Below are 20001 nucleotides of genomic sequence, written 5' to 3' on the forward strand. Positions count from 1 at the left end.
GGTCGCAACCCGTGTTTTTATAGGCGTGAATAATTTGAATAATGTGCTTCTCTGTAAGGTGGTAGATCGATTTCTATTGGATACTCGGAATTTGGATACCGGCATGCGTATTATATCAAATAATCGTCTTCGGCGACGCTGTTCACAATAAAATATTCATGAAAAACATTTTGTTCTGTTAGTCGTTTTGTCGAGTAGTGACATTCAGTGTACTCTTCTATTTGGCACCCGAAGATATCACCTTCCTTTATTACCTTGAATGACAATACCACAATGTTGTCTTGTGGTAGAACCAAAGTTTCACAAAAAAGGGCAAGGATATGAGCAGCTCAGCTTGCTCACGAATGCAAAAGTACTAAGTACGAATGCTTAAGTATTCCCATGGGATAACAGTATAGGTAGTTCTTGGACGAACTTTAAAAGACCAAAGATCGGCATGTGTCCTACAGGCATGAAATAATTTATAAAAAAATCGTAAAGTTTTAAATATTTTCATTGACTCGAAGACTGAATATAAAAATGACGTTTTGTGGTGGCATAATATCCGCTACCCAATCTTGAATGAAATTGTGGCTGCTATAGATCATAGTCGGTCTTTAGGGAAGTTTCGAAGTACAATACCAGAATCCATGAAATCTCTAACAAGTCCTGCTGATTGGAACAATTCGCTAATCATTTCATAAACTGCAACATAACGAGTACAAAAGTTATTTTTATTAACTTATTTTATTTATTTAAAAATACCTCAACTTGCAAAACCGACATCTATTTTTTTTTTTTTTTTTTTTGGTTGAATTACTTCAAATATTTCTCTTCTTCGCCTCTCTTCGTAATACAACTCAATGCGCATGCCTCAATACTAAAACTAGCATCGGCCAATGGCTGACAGCTGAATTTTACTTCTAGAATGAGCAACTTTCAATTACCAATCATTTCTCACTCATATGGAAATGATTGGAGACTGAAAAATTACAATAAGTACGGCGAATACTTCGACAACTGAATGCACGCCCATCGTGACCTTAAGCGAAGGAAGCATTGCAATTTCCACCAGAACGTGAAAAGGAATGCGAACTCCATCCGTGGTAAACATTGGAGGTACGTATACGAAGACAGTTGATGGCCGTTCTTACATCTAAAAGTTAATTCACGAAATATTTTTATAATTATTTTATCTTAATTGTAACGTAATTATTTTAGCTTCATTTAGCGAATGTCTTTCTATACAGCGTACAAAAGACTTTGGTTCGTGTATAGGCTTATTTTAAAGTCTGGCCTAGTTAACCGGTTTCGGGAATGATTTAAGGTGAAATTTTAAATTTAAATTTAAAATCTATCTCTAAGGTAGATTTAAAATTTAAAATTTCTAATTTAAAGATTATTAATTTTTCGATGGAAATATAAATGAAAGAAAACATCTAGGGTGCAATAATAATAATAAATGTTAACAATATATTAAAGCTCTTCACATCCTGTGATTGTAATTAGTCTGTGACAATTCTAAGTGTCAAGTTTCAAAACTTTTCGTAGTGCACAGTACTAACAGGAGTTCTGAAGTGAATGAACTGTTTTCACTCTCAGCAATTTTGCATTGATTTAATTAGAACATTTGCGAAATTTTATTCCTGCTTGTTTTGCAGGAATAAAAAGCAGAGTTTTTCAGAGAATATACTTCTCAACCACAATCGTCAATAGGACTCGAAATCAGGATTTTTCCATTTGGAGTGAGAAAGAGCAGAATTTACATTTACTGCGCTCCGTGGTGCGTTAGTCTTCTCAACAGCTAATTCAGTTAGTGTTGGTATTGTGAATCTCTTTTTACCATTTCCTTCCGGGTTCGGTCTTATCACACACTGTCACATTGCCCACTTTTTATGGAGAGAGACAACTGCATTGATAAGTAGCGAGTGCATGAGGAAGAAAGATAAGGTCAAGGACATAAGTCAGAAGACGTTTGAGTAATCCTTCTGTCTGTTTACGAACGAGCAGGCGAAGTTCTGGATTGTAAAAATTTCGGCTCACTGACGCAGTAAATTAAGTACACACCCTTTTTGGGTCTTCCCTGGCGTCACTATTAACAAATTTTAGCACCAGCTATAGTAGATGGGAAATTAAATTATTTTGCTGATTACACGATATATAGATCTTCGAATCACCATGATCCTCACACCGGGTGGAAAAGATCGGATTTCGAGTCTCTTCGACGATGTAAAGAATTTTTATCGGCCTTTATTCGCAAATCAGCTGAGTTAGTTGGTCTCAGGAGAGGGTGAAGTGTTTTTTTCTCCAGTAAACTTGGATATTTCGTCCAGCAAACAGAAAATCGACAGAACACACGCAATTTGCAAATAGTATACATGGATCAATATGGACTTAGTTACTCCCTTAAAAAAAAAAAACACAGGATATATAACGAATTTTCAAGAATGATATGGTTTATCTGCAGATCCTGAATTTTCGTTGTGAATTTGAGTATGCTGATCTGCCATTTGAGCTTGTTTTTTTGCATTGCATCAATGCTTTGTCCAGAAATGAAAGGAAAGTAAACATGCAATTTTAATACGAGTTATTATATTTCTACTCATATATCGAATTTATTAACAATGTGTAACTTCTGTACAGAACAGTTTTTGCAAACAAGTTGTTGGCGTTGTAGAAGGCGTTAGGAGCATTGGAGACTAGAGCCACATTGCTCCCTGTATATTGTCTGTAAAAATTCCGTATGTTCCGAGGTCGGTTTTGCCTTGAAAAAAAAACTATGCTTCCCTCGACTGAACAACTAATGACCCTTTGAACGGAAAAACCGACCTCGGAAGACCTTCCCGAACATGCTGATCTTCGAGCACAAAATGCTAATTACCATTCTCAGTCCTTAGCTGACAGCTTCGAAGTATCAAGCCAAATCTTGAGCAATGGCCTTCAAGCCTCAGTGCAATTCGACAACAGGAGGTAATACTAGCTAGTCTGCGAGTACGTTACACTAATATTACTCATGGTTATCTTTTAAGAGGGGATATTCACCCCCAGTGTGATCACTGTAAAACAGTGCTTTCAGTGAAACATATCCTTGTGGAATGCACAAAATTTGCAATAGAACGTCAGAATCTCTTCACTCCAGCCACAACTTAAGACCCACTAACACTTATTTCACTTTTGGGCAATAAAACAAATGTCTCAAAGATTTTTACCTTTCTCAAAGCGATCAATGTATACCACCTCCTTTAGCTAGTCAAAAATAAGTTTCCTGACTCTCGATCCCTAAAGAAATAGCATAAATACTAACCTATGATGGCGCACTATGGCCATAGACGCCCATGCGCTAAAAAAATCCCCAAACAAACAATCCTTAGTTGATCCCTTTACCATGCAGGAGCTGGATGCAATACTGAAAAAAAATCAAACCCAGGAAATGTCCGTGCATGGACCTTATTGAATATATCTTCATCCTCAAGTCCTACAAATTAAGACCATCACACCTTTTGCTTCTGTTTAACAAGTGTCTACGAGACAGCCAGTTCCCTAAGTGTTGGAAGGAGGCATTTCTCCGACTCATTAAAAAACCAAATAAGCCTTCAACTGAACCACGGTCCTTCAGGCCTATTGCACTACTGGCTAACCTTGGAAAAATATTAGAGACAAACAATTCTACAGCCTAGATTTCACACATGTGAAGGGGAAGGCTAAATTCAATTTTTTTTCTATATATATTTTTTATTGTTTATTTTATTTATTTTTATTTTAATTTTTATTATTATTATATATCATTATAATTTTAGTTCGATTTTTTTTTCTTTTTGCGAAATTTTCCATACTATCAATTTTTATTTTATTTTATTTTATTTATTTTTATTTTTTCAAATATAAATATATTAGTTTATAATATATTACAATGTATTACCTTAATTTATTATATATTGCCTGCATGCACCACTAGCTTTTTTAATTATTTTTTTATTCTGTTTTTATTTCTTTATTTCTTTATTATTTATTTTATTAATTTTTTTATTTTATTGTTATTGTTTTTTTTTAATTTTAATTAAATTTATTATTATTATTTTATTTTATTTTAATTTTTTATTATTATGATTTTCTTAAATTTTTTATTTTATAACCTGCACCACGGGTAGTTTTTTTACCCTCTCTTCCCTCTGGAATGCCCCCAAGAAGTTCCTGGCCCACCTGTTGACAACACCAGGTGGGCCAGAGTCTCTCGAGACGGTACCTGTTTACTGGGACTGGCCCACCTTCACGTGGTGCGGACCAGTATCCAGAATCATCTGTCCAGGTGACTGATGCTTCTGAGTAGCCAAGCGGCCAGACACAACAAGAGAACACACACACACAAACCTACGTCACACACAACTGGCCCATTTGTAGTGATACTGTTCTTCACAGAGATACGAGGCGGAATTGAACAAACGTTCTAGGTGCCACCCTTACATATACACATGTCCACATATCCATACCCTCGACTGAGACCAATTAACTCAGCCACGTTGTGAAAAAGTCCCATAAAAATTCCTCACCTCATCCACGGGCCTCGAACTGAAGTCTTTTCCACCGGGTGTGAGGAGGACGGCTATCCTACCAATTGTGCTACCCACGAGGGTTGCTACAAATAAACAAGCTAAAATCCTACTTCTGAAATTACAACCAATCTAAAGAATATCCATTAAGCGCAATCTTCTGCCCTGCAACCATCCTACCATCTATCTTAGTGCCTTTCCAGCAATCTGAACATGTTCCACCATATAGAGTAACTTCTCATGAGGGACTGAGTCAAAGACCTTGCTAAAATCTGAATAAAATATTACAAAATTTTTCCCTACAACCAGAGTCCCTCATTTTGAGGGACGCATTATGAATGTGTCCCTCAAAATGATATTTCTATCTGAATGTCCCTAGATTGCGCTCTAAATTATTGCCTCTAAGATTTTCCCTACCACTGAGTTACGCTAACCGATCTGTAGTTAAGGACTTCTGTCTCAGAACCACTTTTGTGTATTGGCAGTACGATAAGACTTCTCCCATCCAAAGGAATCTAGTCTAAGTCCAGTGATACCTTCATAATTAATATCAATGATTCAACACTCTCTCTGGCTGCAGCTCTCAAAATTGCACGGGTATATACAGTATATATACGCCCATTCCTGGATATGATGGTGTTTAATATAACACCATCATATCTAGGAACTTTACTTGCATTTCGGCTAGAACATTTTTTAATAAATCATCTGTAATTACGAAATCGATAACATCACAAGGCTCAGCCTCACTCGCACAGCTTGTTCTCAGCATCAAGGATTGGCCCCGAGTGCCAAGCAAGTCTAAAAGCGAATCTCAAAGCGCCTTCTCTAGAATTAGCTGTTTTCAGAGAATTTTCAAGTTTTTGTTTAGTAAGTTATTTCTTTTCTGCTCTTCTCAATAAAGAAGTAAGCTTTTCAAAAGAAAGGAACGGTGCCTTTCTTCTTCCTGTATATAGAATTAACCTACATAACATACTAACCACTAATCTCTTCTCGCTTGGTCACTGGTGGCACCGCTCCGGCCTCCACGTAGCGGGGCCGGTAACCTGGGGGAAACGTTATTCTCCGGGGCTAAAAGGAGCAACCCTGGATTGCGACAACTACCCAGCACTTGTTCCCAGACGCTCATGACATGACATTAATGAAACCGAACGTGACGCATCCTAATCTAAGAGACTACGCAAAAATGAGAATGAACAGGAATATCCAACATTCCTCATATTGCATTCTCTTTCATCCAAACCTATGAGTGCCCTTTCACCATTTCTAATTCAGAAATGTTTAGAAAGTGTGGCTGGTTCACCGAAAATGGTGAAAAGGTTACGTTCTGGTGATCTACTAGTTGAAACAACTAAACATCACACTCCCAGACTCTACTGAAATTATCAACTTTTGGCTGAATACCTGTACAGGTCACCCGTCATGCCACATTAAATAGCTCCAAAGGAGTAATAGCAGAGTGGGATCTGATGAATGTCGCTGAAGACTCCGGAGCTTTTAAGACATCCCCAGTACAAAGTTGTATATAGATGCCAATGAGCCTCCACCATCTTTTTCCACAGATCCTCAATCCAATTTTGGTGTTGCAGCACCACTACAGTCGAATCTATCGATTTTTCAAGAGAAAGAAGTGGCTTTTGTATAGGTACTGGAATAATAAACCCAATTTCTTCAACTCTCGGCATTCGGTTGGAAATAGGTCTCTTTTTGCTTATATAATGAACATTTTGGTAATTTACTACACCGATGATCTTCTTTTCTGACGCACAAGTCGCTTTCTATTCCTGCGGTCTCGATCTTAGAGTACCGACTTTCAGCGGCATTTCCTTCTTTTAATGCTGTATTCTTCTTTCATCTTCCATTCATTTTTTTTGCTTTTGAGATAGCTGCTTTCGACTTACCAGTAATATCCATTGTTTGCTCCCAAAATAGGAAAGATCTCCTGTTTTCCCCGTGACCGGATCGACTAGAAGCTCCTGGAAAGCGTGCAATATTTATCCGATACCAAGGATCCGTTGACGTCAAATGTAAAAGGATTTCAATTTTTTGGCCAATACGTGAATAAGGCAGTGAATACACGATATATTCAGTACTGTATGCAGGTCTGGAATCCTCATTTGAGGAAGGAATCGATCTGTTTGTACGGGTGCAGAGAAAAGCAATGAGATTCGTGAGGAGAACAAAAGGGTGCTTTACCGAACAAACACTTCACTTCAGCAAATTATCGCCTGGACACTGAGCACTTAAGATAAGATATGATTGAAATGTTTAAGCCTTTAAATGGATTAAGGCGCTCAATGCTTATGAAATGTCTCCTCTTGTTCCGACTACATTCATGAAGGATTAAACAAATTAAAGATGGTTGCAAGATAGATGTCCTGAAATTGGCTTTATGCTAGGGACAATTTGATTGTCAGAACAAAGTTCCATTGATGATGTAGAAGTATGTAGTCAGAATAAATTGAATGAAGAACAAGAAAAATGTTTAAGAGGAGATGGACAAATGATTTTGGGATTTTTTTTTTTTTCGCGTCATTTACCACTACTAATAATAATGCTGATACTAATACTCACCTTCAATTAAACGCCCATTTATTCGCTTTTGATAAAGTATTGCAGGATATCTCGGTGAATATTTCGATCTAAAATGGACTGGACTGTTTTAACATGAAATGCTATAATCAAAATATCTTGGTGTGAATTGTTGGTTTAAGATGCCATGAGAAATCAGTATATTCTCTTCGTTTTATGCTATCTCTCAATACATATTCAGTTTAATATAGACGTATTCAAATTATATATAAGTCGCTATAAATATTTATTACAATATTTTAATTTTAGTTATCTGTTTATAATGAAAAGTTTTTTTTTTTTTCTTTTCAGTTTAAAATCCATCTGCATTTCCAGAAAGTTGAATGTATTATTGAATTCCATACTCCAAGATTGAATTGGAAGGCATTAAGACAGTATTTCCGTCATGATAAACCTGAATTTACTACTAAGTTTTCTACTTTGCTATATTTATATTGCATCTGCGAACTTCAGAAGCTACTGTGGCAACAGTTGTCAATCGAATGAGACCGGTTTAGAAACTATTGAAAGAATATGTTGGTGTGATCAGAAATGTTCAATGTACAATGATTGCTGTGTGGATTCCCCATATCATTCGCTTCCCGAGACAAAAGCGTTGTCGAAATGTGTGCCATTCATTGGAATTCGTTATGAAGGCGTTCAGCTAATTCACCGATGTTCCAGCAGCTGGATAGGATCTGAAGAAATTCATCATAATTGCACGATGGAAACAGACAGCATAGAAAATCCGTTCCTTCATCTGCCAGCGACGAATCCATTCAGTGGAGAAACTTATAAAAACTATTACTGCGCCGTCTGTAATAAAGATAGTTCAGATTCAGTAATGTGGAAGATGCGTTTTAAGTGTCAGCTTGATTCTGAATACCATTCTGTTTACGAAGCCAGTAACTTAATTTACGATGCAAATCTGAACCGCTGGGCGGTACTCATCTCAGATAGTTTGGGTGTCGTGGTTAAACGGTGGTGCGACATCCATTTCAATTATCCAGCATCTGTGCAGCGTGCTATTCGCCCATGTGTCCCCAGCTTGATATCCACTTGCAACTCAAAATGGAAAAGAAGAAAAACCATTAGAAAATGCCAAACGATTTTGGATCCAGTTTCTGTAATGTCCAAAAAATACCGCAACGTATTTTGCGCTATATGTAATAATATTTCAGTTGTTCAATCACCTTCATGCTTGACGGTATTTCTTGCTGGGGACCATTCTCCAGATGGAAATTCATCTCTTTTGCGACGTTCTGTTCCAAATTTTATCAATTTCAGAAACAATTATGGAGTGATTGATGCCAAAAGGAAAAGTCGTCAATTATGTAGTGAAGGAGAGGCTTATGACCATTTTTCAAAGAAATGTCGAAATGTGGTTTGCGGACTCCCGGGTTTCTCTTTTGAAAATGGAAAATGCCGTAGAAATGAGGAGACGTTTAACATACAACAAAGTCTTCAAAGGTGTAGCGAAGGCAAAGCTTATGATCATATTAGTAAGAAATGTAGAAATGTGGTCTGCGGACTCCCTGGTTTCGTCATGATAAACGGAAAATGTCACAGATTTTAGTCGATAAAATCAATAAAGGTGTCAAAAAAATAGAAGAAAAATACGATTCTTAAATTAATTGTAATAAAATTAAAATAAATAAATTGCTTTGTCATTGTATTTATGTCTTTTCATTATTTTATGAAATATTCAGATATGTCTGCTCTACAAACAGTGGATGTTCAGTTCAAACTGTATGCTACTTTAATAGCGTCCTCATACATTTCAGACAGACACAATTTGGCCTCAGTAGCCCTTGTTTCATTAAGCCCAATACCAATTACAACAACATCATCCATTTCAGAGAATAGTACGTAACAGCTTAGATATTGCGAAGTTTCAAATAAAGGTGGTTGGATTTTCGGATACCAAAACAGGTGTTTTCAAAGATTTTTTCCCCTCATTATCTTTATATTTTGTATCTCGCAGATATCGTAAATATAAATAAACTATTTTAACAGGTCCACTCCAGTTATTGTAGTATATGGGATAAAAAACAAAGAAACTGTAGTTATTGGAAGACCTCTCACCAGGAATGGGGTTTGAGGAAGGAAGACGTAGACTTCGGGGCACTGAGACCAACCGCTCAATAGATTGGGTCCATTGATTTTCTCATTGCGCAGAACTCTTACAGCCTTGTCGTTTATTAACTTTTGGACAATTCTGCGTACTATAAATGGGATAATTGTATGAAAGTAGATCCTTTTATATAACCATAATAGGATTCCCAGACTGAGCTTGTAAGTTTCTTGTTCGGCTGACACATGTTTCGCATCTGAGACCATCGATAAAATTGAAACATCACTCCTCGGTTAGAATTCCATGAAGAAGGCCAGAAACTTTCTTGGGCTTTTTTCACATTTTGGTCGATTTAGTCTTGGGTAAGGGCAGAATGCTCTTTTATTTCCAGTATCCTGGGTTTTTCAACTGTCAAACAGACCAATTCACCAAAGGACACACCCAATTCGTACCTCCAGAATAATATACTCAGGGTGTATGAACTCCGATATACTGAGGATGTACGAGCTTCCAAACTGAACGTCTTTCTTTTTTCATATTAATGTGAAGAGTGAGGGACAACAGTTGAAATGCGGCGAGAATTTATTCAAAGGAATGGAAACTAGAGTGGATGTTTTGCACTTGTCTCCCAAAGTATTATGGATTTCACAAAAAGTTCTGCTTTTATTTTAAGTTAATAGATGGCAGCACTTCTTAATATACAAAAGGATGCTGACTTCAGTGAATCAAGCTACCATAAACAAAACCAAAGGAAACAAAAACAAAAACAATGCTACTTTGTCATTAACTGTATAAAGGCAGTTTAAATCGTTACTTAACTCCTTTATATTCAGACTGTCGTTTCATTAAATATTGCACTAATTCATTAAAATATACAATAATCCTAACTATAATCACATCATTTGCGATTTTAGGATTGAAATTATACAAACATTTTCATCTATCGAGTGGTAACTTTATTAGGTACACCTTCAGTAATAAGGTGTGAAGCGCACACCTTCAGTAATAACATCACGTGCTTGCACTGTGCTATATAAAACAGGTGAGCAAATGCATAGGAATGCCATATGTTTGCAATGCAGTTCGAGTATGGGCAAAAATTTAAGTGACTTTGAACGTAGGGTGGTAGTCAGTGCCAGACGATCCGGTTTCAATATCTTGGAAAATGCAACATTTCACGCACGAGTGTATTTCGGGTGTGTTGAGATTGGTCCAACAATGAAATAATATCAATTTGGGATGGAAAAAGCTCATTGATGCCAGAGGCCAACGGAGACTGACAACAATATGGCTTCTGCAGGGTACAGAAATATTACACTCAGTTGAACAACAAGGGTAACTAAAGTGGTACATTAGAAGGTGCAAGTCATCGTACCTTGTCAGGGATGGGGTATTGCAGCTGGCGATCTAATCGAGTTCCACTACGATCAGCAGAAAATGAGGAGGCACGGCTTTGGGCACAGTAATAAACCAATCCTCCACCGACCAATGTCGGTGGAGGATTGAAAAACCGTTGCATTGTCTGATGAGTCCCGATTCCTGTTGTTTCATGCTGATGAGAGGACTAGCATGTGGCGAAAGGCGTCTATGGAATCATCTATCAATTACCAAAAACGCAGGGCAGCGGTGAGGGTGTTTGTTTTCATAGAATTAATTTTCATATAATTTGTTTGGCGTTCGTAGGATATTCGGCCCCTGTGTATTATTTATTTCTTCTCACATTGCTAATGCACCTTTTTCCAGCAACGCACCTACCTCAAAATAAACAAATTACGTGTTATTTTATTGTTAACCTGTAATGCAAACTATTTCCCACCCCCGCATCTTCACAATAATCATTCCCAGTGCGCATGCCCAATTGCCAAAACCTGTATTCAACCAATGGCTGACTAATTCAATTTTTCTCTGGAATTGTGCACAAGGTTCTGCCTAAACGAAGGAAGTATTTAGTGACCCCAATTGATTGCGTTTGTGTATGTACCTCGCTGACCTCAGTTCTTAAGGAGAAAGTCTTAAGTTGCTACTCGTGCGTGAAAAGAAATGTGAGTTCCATCAGAATAAACACGCTAAGGTAAGTACATCAATGTAATTAATAATGACTATTTATATCATGAAATATTAGAGAATTATTTTATTATTATTATCAAAAACAACCTACTGTTTTCATAATATTATTGGCTTCTCATTAAATTTATTTTTGTTTACATTAGCCAAGTGTTATGTTTAGCAATTTGTTCTATGCCATCTGGATATTGATCCAAAAGTCCGGACCAATATCAAAAGAAATGAATAATTTCAAAGCTTTAAAAAAGAACCAGATGCTTCTATATTTAGTTGTTCTTAGAGGGTAAAACGTAGCTCAGGGCTAACTCGCAGAGCAGACAGAGGAACCTGTCATTGAAGGAACATCACATCCAAGGATTCGTCGTCTAGTCGTACTGGAAAATCTCAGCACGAACACCACAGCTTTCACATATATTAGTCTAAATTTCCTAATAAGAATTTTCTAGACTGAACAGTTGATGAAGTTTATCATTGAGTCTTCTTAGTAACGAGGACCAAAGTCGAAGAACTGTCTGTGCATTGGAGGAATCTGCAGAAAACCAGGTAGTCGATCCATACATCGTTCATAGGCATACTTCAATATAATTTTTTGTTGACTCCCAATTCAAAGTTCCAATATACTTTTAAAGTTAAATAGTGGCAATAGGCAGTAGAAGCAGGTCTGGCCACTTCATTTCTCATAACACAACTATTGTTTTTGTTGTTGTTTTGATAGAGTTTGTATTTAAGAAAAAAATTTGATTCTTTTCCTGGCGAGGGAAATTGGGGAACAAGGATCGTAGCCAGTTTGCTAGCAGTGAAGGTTGCCTATAGCAGGCAGCAGAAATTTAAATAGTGTTAGTACTGTTAGTGTTAGTTCTCTTTTTTCCCCCCTCTTCTTTCTGGGTTTGGTCTTATCTCCCTCCTGCACGTTGGCTATTTCGTTTCTGTGTCACATATCCGCATTGTTCAGATGGGTGTCCAAGCGGAAGGAAAGATGCCCTCAAGGCCAAAGTGCGGACGAAACTGGTTGCTAAATCCTTGTGTACAATGACAAGGGAGTAGCCCAAGGTTTGAACTGTTTTAGCGTTTCAGCAGAATGAAACTGTAAATTAAAAACGAACTGTAATTCTTCCCCATAGACGGAATGCGCAGCCATATTTTGTACTTCAATGAAATTGAAAGTTGGCAGTACTGCTATCAGTATTACCAACTTTCAAATGCACCTCGAAGTGTATCAAATTAATACGTTTTGGTTATTTTGTTAAACAGCACTGCTTTCGTTGATATTTTAGGACATGCTATTTCATTTTGTTTTGCAATAATAAAATTCTTAGGGAGTAAGACACAGTTTTGATGTTATTACTATAGCCTTTCAGTTCATCCAAGCAGTTTTGAAATAACAAATTAAATTCCATACCCTCCCACTTTTCTGGTCTATTGACTTTGTTCTATTACTATGCAGAGATTATATTCATATGTTAGTTACGCATTGTATCCTATCTACAATAAACTATGGTTCAAAAGTGATATTGATCGATTGAATCCTTGTCTAACTTCAAAGGCAATACATTACCGGAGTAGCGAGATTAACAGTATTGTTCTTCAGAGAACGTTCTCTAGTATTGATGTATTCATGTTCAGCGCAGAACTCAAGGACCATCAACTTGACAATCACTGAGCTCCAACGTATCGGGTCCATATAGGGAAGAATGTCTAGGGACCATTTAGGTAAGCCACCATTGAGCTGGCTCCACTAACGAAAGTGTCCATCGCCATTTTGTTATCGCCCTGTTTTTATCAATCGATTTTTATATAAATTTCAGTACTCTAGCAAGCAGAGGTTTGCTTATACTCTCATTCCTGAACAAAAGACGAAAAAAAGCCAATCGAATTATTCATTACTGAGTATTTTTATACAATTACTTTCATGATGTTATGCTACCTGAGGTCATATTTTAGGAAGTTGGTTTTATTTACTTTTTGTTTTAGTGAAACATTAAACATTAAACATTTGATTAATTAATCAGGTGATTCATGTTTAAGAACTTATAGTTTCTTAGTTGTTATTTTTATTTTTTTATAATTTATAAAAGACAAAAGTACTATATTTATTACACTGTGAGACCAGAGGTTCCTAAACTTTTGTACCTTGTGTAAACTATTTCATAAATTTCATGTCCAGTTCCAGAAGAAGCCTGGAAATAATACGAGATTTGCAAATAAACATATTTCACATAAAATTTAACTATACGTACTTTTAAAAATTAATGCATACTTCCCTATACTTGATCTTAATGATTGGAATAAAACAGGCTTCATGCATGGATTGGTGGGATGGTTGCGGCTACCATTTGAAACACAACTTAAAAACACCGAGTTTAAAGATTTGAAATGGAGACTCTAAAGTCGAGGCTCTTCGAGCTTGAATTCGACGAAACTGTTTGGAAACTAAACTACTCGTATGTCAGCCAAGCAAAGGATTTAAAAAAATGTTTTTTCATGTTTTGTTAAAAATGTTCCCTTGTACAAACAACACGCGCTCCCATTAAACCATGTGCCCACACATTTGGAAACCTCTGTGTCTGACACTATAGATTTTGTGAAAAAAAAAGAAGAAATTATATAATTTAGAACTCTTTTTAGCATTTCCATGGCAATCAGAAGTTGGATAGTCATTGTATTGGCGATTATAGTCGCTCTTCTCATAGTTAGTCCAGCAGAGGGAAGTTTGTTTAAACAAGCAATCAAGAGAGGTAAGTAACCAAATATTTTATGTTAATGAAATATATAGGATGGTATATGACATTGATCATCAATAAAATTCCGAAATTTTTTCTGCTTTCCTAAACGCAGTGAGACTTTTACTGCAGTAGTTTCTGAAGTCATTTTCTTAAGGTTTTCGCACAGATATTGGGTGCGAGAACCAGTCAGGTGCTTCGTCACCGTTTATGCAGCTATTTGGATTTTGCAAGATGCCGGACAAGCTCCGACGCTGCGAACCAAACGGTTTAAAGTTTCAGGTTACTTGTTTTTCCTCCCAAATAGGTCAATAAACATCTATCGTCTTACTGTAGTTGATTTTGAAAGATTTATCAGCGTTTTCACAGCATAAAGACGATAACAAGAAACGTATTCTCTCAAAATGGACGCTGATATGCATAAAGCATACATAGTTTCAAATTTTGCGCGCTGGGAATGCGCTGTGAGTATTTTAATATGCTTATAGAGAAAGAAGGTCCTAATCCCACTGTATAAGGCAACTGTGAGGCTGCAATTGGATTGATATACCTGAATGGAAACCATACCTAAAAAAAAGATTTCAATTAGCTTCTAAAAAGGTCTAAAAATGTCAACGAGCTTTTGCAATCGGCCATAAGGAATGTGTATAAAGAACGACTTCGAATATGTGGGTTACAGATCTTGGTAACTAAATAATTTAGAGGAGATTAAGGTCTATAAGGCTTAGAGAGAATAGGAAAATGAATGAAGATGAAATTTTCACAGTTATATTCAGTTCCAGAACTTAGTCAAAATTCAAATTATGGAGAAAGTGATATAAACTGGCCAATGTGAAGTTTTATTTTGACCAGTGAGTTGTAAATTACTAGAATAAGTTACCTACATGTGTAGTTGAGAATGATAGCTTGGGAAAATTCAAAGGTTAGCCGTATCGGAACCTACGTGAATAAACTGGAGGAAGCATTCCCTGGCAAATATCAATATACAACAACTCCATACTGCTCACACAGAGAATTATCCTCTTTTTTTTTACAAAAATATATACCGATGGATCAAAGTTTGATAGTGGAGTAGGTGCTGCAGCAGTTTTCCCTTTTAACACCATCTCTGTATCACTTCCCACCGAATGCAGCAGTTATACAGCTGAGTTATTCGCCATCAAGCTTGCCCTACAAAATATTCTCCATCTGTCCATCAGAAAGAGTATAATATATACAGACTCGCAGAGTGCACTTATAGCCCTACAAAACACCTCCTCACCAAAGAATAATTTAATAAAAGCTATAAGACGTATTTAGATACATACTCAGGAACGCCAGCTAGTAGTTATCTTTTTCTGGATCCCAGGCCACACTGGGATATCTGGAAGTGAATGTGCACACTATGCTGCCAAACATCCTTCTAATTCAGATTCATCACGTGCTCTCGTTCCATATGCTGACTACAAATCTAATATACAAAGAATATGTAAGGAACAATGGACACTTATATGGCAAAATAAAACAGATAATAAGCTCTTTCAAATAAAACCACATCCACAGCTATGGGCCTCTATCTTCCGGGAAAACAGAAAGGAAGAAGTAATCCTATCCAGAGCAAGAATTGGTCACAGTCACATTATCCACCTATTTCTCCTCACAGGCAATGATCCTCCTCAGTGTACACATTGCAATTCTCAACTCACAATGAAGCACATTCTTGTTGAATGCACCTTATACTCGCATGCCCGGCAACTCTCATTCAGTTTCCTTCCTAATCTCAAAGAATCTTTGAAGCTCTGTCATATCATAGGTAACGATGCCAACACCACAGAATTTTTCTCATTTATCAAGCGGATAAACTTAAATGATCATTTCTGACTGTTTGCAAAACAGTCATCATGAGTATCGTCCACATCGCGGATAGGCGCAATATGGCCTGAGCAGCCCTTGCGCCAAAAATAACAACAACAACAACCTACGTGAAGAGTAAAACACAACAGTAGTTATGAATCTAGGTTTGTTACCCTCTGAGTACAAGCAGCTAAGAAAAGAACAAGTATAGACTCATAACTGCTTATAAATGAATTATTTTCTTATTTTTTGGTTTTGTTTTTGCACCAAATCCACTAAGGCTATGAGGCATCAGTATTTGTGTCTGCAATATGCACATTTTATGATGGGTTTGCCTATTTCTGGATGAAACCTGACATTCGTTGGAGAATAAACCTGCGAAGCCGACTAATAGAGCCAGCCAAAAACTGTTGTCTTCCTAAATAATCACTTAATTCTTCATAATGGTTTCAATGTAAGCCATCAAGGCACTTCTATCGTCCCAGAAACTTATTTCTATTAACAATCTTTATTCGTGAAAGAAAATATCTTTGGTTCTGCTTATGCCAGATGAAAATTACAAAAACTAATAAATTAATACTCTTGTTTACGACACCAGTTCAATTCTCCCATATTACCGTACCATTAATATTTTACTCTATGGAGGAAGTAAGAATGACTTGAGGCTTGCAACTGAATATGGGCACACGCACACACTGGAGACAAACATTTAAAAATTCTCAGTTGCTTGAACTAGTCACAAACTGTCGCTGATAAACATTCGACTAGGAGACTGGTCTTAGTAATAATAGTTGATGGAGCTCAACGTGCTGATGACCTTATCCGAATAAAATGGATGATATTAGCGGAAAATTTGATGTTTCCCCGTTCCTGAAAAGAAACAGTTAAATGCTGTTGTGATGGAGTAAAATTAGTTTTGTATGGGCCAGACAATGGGGACATAATGTAAATTATTATTAATATCAATTTATTTCCGAAGAAATGTCCCTTTACAGCTATGCAGCTAGAGGACAGCAGTTACATACACAAATTAAATAAATGATGACAGACAAATGCGTTGTGTACAGAGCTCAGATACAATATACGGCCTTAAACAGCCTCTGTTTAAAATACATAAACATAAAAATACAACATATAAAAGTACATACAGATACAACAGAGTGTGGCATCTCAGAGAGTTCACTCTAGAGCATGACGAGGGCATACATGTCTGCAAGAATGGAAAATCTGTAGGGTTCTGTCGTTTCACAGCTTCTCAATGTCTATGGATAACCTATTCAATATTTGGAAGGAGTTATGTGGAAACATTGTCCAGAGAGAACATGCTACGCAGCTTCGATCTGTATGGAGATGTGTTGATCTGGCATCTTTTCCTGTCTGACTGTCTGGTGATGATATCCCAGATATCAGGTGAGCTCAGTTTTCCTTTCTCCAAGGAAGCATATTAAGATTGGTGACCAGAACAGATTTTGAGATTGCAGGTCCCGGCAACCCTATTTAGCCATTTCAAAATCCAGTATTCCAGGGAAAGGAACCTGGCTTGGTATGATGAGGGTGCTGAGGACCATATAGTCGAGGCGTATAAAGAAATTGAGATCATACATAGAAGAATGTATTTGATGATAAAGTGCGGGTTATGGAAGTTGGAGATCTCCTGTTTTACTGCCCATAAAGCCAAATATGTTTTCATTCGAGAGGCATTAAAGTGAGGCAAGAAGGTGAGGTCTTTGTCCCAGGTGACACCCAAATCTTTATGTTGGGTGACTTTTTTAACTGAGGAGTTCGCTATAATGATGTTCACATCGTTGGTATTTTTCTTCTTGGTGATAGAGAGTTGTGAAGTTTTCTCTTTGTTAATAGAGAGCCCAATCGCATGAAGGTAATTTTCTAGTTCATTTAGCTGTCGGTTGGAGCTCACAGTAATAGACTGGAGAGACTCTGGGCATTTTGTGATGATGAAGAACTTAATAGCATCTGGGTAAGTGGTAAAATTAGCATGATTTGCTAGGAATTGATTTGAAGAGTTTCGAGGGCGCTTTCGTTTTCTTTAGCCACCCTGTTGGGATTCTTATCGTGTATCATTCCGTTTATGGTAGGCTGTTGGCCAAACTCCAGGGGTGTTGTTTGAGTGGCTGCATCTCGTTTTGTGACTACGCTGCGGTCATTGGTGGAGCGGCACCGTTCAGTACTTACTTCTTGTAGGGTGCAAGCGATTGTCCCGAGGGCTTCGCACAATTTTGTAGTTGCTCGCTCGATTGATATTGTTTTCCTTTTCCGATCAGCCTCTTGCACCTTCAAAATCTGTTCCGCGAATTCTTTTTCTTTTTTTACTACATGAGTTTTCAACAGTGTTAGTTCAATCCGTATCATCATTAAGCTGGGTAGTTTGGGTGTAGCTGACGTTCTGCTGTTCGCTGTCGGTGCTGCTTTAATATTTTTGGTTTGGCTACTACAATTGAAGTTATTTTCTTTTAGGAGTTGGGGGTTATTGCAATCTTGCTTTTAATTTGGTTTCGCTGCGTACAGATTTGAGTTTGCGACCCATTCCTGCCCATTTCATGCGATTCGTGGTGCATTCCGAGACTTCGCTCTTGTAAGGAGATGCCTTTCAAATATCGTGGCTATCGGAAGATTTGTTCTCTTGGGCGGCGCTACCCTTACTTCCGGGTATGTCGGGGTGGTTGAAATGAGGGATCACTGCAGTGTTTATGCCCGATAGGCGCTTCGGTATTTTTTTCATATTGCCGAATAGGGCTGTTAGTGAGTGATTGGTTGAAAATTCTAGGAAGGAATTAACTCTGCTAGGTCGTGACTGCCAAGAACAAATGTAGAGGGTTCTTTCAGCTTCAGAACAATCGGCCCACTCAGTGAGGTGAAGTTCGTAAGGACAACCTTGAGAGAAGATAATGATTAAGGGATGGGACACAAAAGGCACGTTGAGTGTTGTTGGCTTTATGGCTTAAAATTAAAATCATAAATATCTTTTACCTTGTGTCTTCTTTCCGGAATCACTAAAAGATCTGGGTTGGTGACTTAAATTTGCATCGGAAAGTATCAAACTTAAACAATGGGATCACTGTGGCACTGAAATATTACAGACATTGGAGGAGCACGTTGGCGGACGTCTGCACTGCAGGTGTGTTCTATGGTCGATTTGCTGTTTGTGGAAGAAAAACCCGAGTTTCAAGGAGAACAGACCATGCTATCCTCACCTGAGACAGACTAATTCAGCCACGTTGTGAAGAAAAAAAAAAGGGCCATAAAAATTCTTGTCATCATTGACTGCGGTATTTGGGTCGGGGGCGAACAATAGTTAGTCTAAGGATGCATCTGCCTGAAAATAACTTGTAATTTAATGACAAGCTTTTGGAGAAAAAAGATGGAAATTAAAACTACTATTAATATAGTTCGGATAGTGAAACAATTTAAATACATTCTGTCTCATATTGTATTTATTGAAAACAATTGAAAACATTTAATCCGCATTCTCTTTTGTTACAGTTGAAAGAAGTAACAACCCCATTGCCATCTGTAACGATATGTATCGAGATCTTAAGGAAACTTGCTCCGAATGGATTGATCTGGAACCTGCTACCTACAAGGAGGTAATACACATTAATCAGTTGATTGTTCCTCGAAAAATTTATTTTCCGTGGCAAGTTCTGCTTTAAATTAATTTCTCATATATATACATGTACCTATAAGTGTTCTACCAGAATAAAGTGATGAAAACATGTTTATTTGACTCTGAGCTGTATGGACTTCAATATTAGAAGGTGAATTTTAACTCACAAATTATAATTTTGATTTTTAGGTTAACGAAAGGGAAATTGCAGAACCTGAAGAATGAGAGAAGTGAGAACAATTGTTGCTTGTTCCAGACTTCCCTACAACTTCCAGTTATGTATTCTGTATAATAAATATTATTAAAGAAGTCTTTGTATTCATTTATTTTCTTGATTTGGAAGTGCCGTAAACAACCTTATCACTGAACTTGAGAAACAGTTACAGCAGTTTGGTGCATGACAGTTCGCTGCGACAATTTGGTGACAATAATTTCTGTGGGACTATGTAAAGTTCATGGATTTGGGAAGTTCAATATGGCCTAAGTTGTCCTTGCACCAGAAAACACCACAACAACATTCTGTGGGACAAGGATCTCTGCTGCAGAGAATGTCACTGTATTTCCTGATGCTGGCCCATGGGTTCAAAC

At 37.2% G+C, this 20001-nt stretch overlaps 1 protein-coding gene and 1 long non-coding RNA gene across 2 annotated transcripts; both read left to right on the forward strand.

Moving 5' to 3' along the window:
* Nucleotides 1-952: 952 nt before the first annotated feature.
* On the forward strand, nucleotides 953-8772 carry LOC150078948 (uncharacterized). The gene is made up of 2 exons (XM_090383468.1): nucleotides 953-1098; nucleotides 7410-8772. Exon 2 carries the CDS (start codon nucleotides 7504-7506, stop codon nucleotides 8671-8673), a length of 1170 nt encoding a protein of 389 aa, XP_090239594.1. The 5' UTR covers nucleotides 953-1098; nucleotides 7410-7503; the 3' UTR covers nucleotides 8674-8772.
* A 2353-nt stretch (nucleotides 8773-11125) lies between these two features.
* On the forward strand, nucleotides 11126-19722 carry LOC150078949 (uncharacterized). Its single transcript, XR_016547559.1, has 4 exons — nucleotides 11126-11242; nucleotides 13861-13970; nucleotides 19290-19393; nucleotides 19603-19722. It is a non-coding gene; the product is annotated as an uncharacterized LOC150078949 (long non-coding RNA).
* The last annotated feature ends 279 nt before the right edge of the window (nucleotides 19723-20001 follow it).

Source organism: Mastigoproctus giganteus, chromosome 10 (assembly GCF_048544385.1).
Source record: "Mastigoproctus giganteus isolate SK-2022 chromosome 10, ASM4854438v1, whole genome shotgun sequence".
NCBI lineage: Eukaryota > Metazoa > Arthropoda > Arachnida > Uropygi > Thelyphonidae > Mastigoproctus > Mastigoproctus giganteus.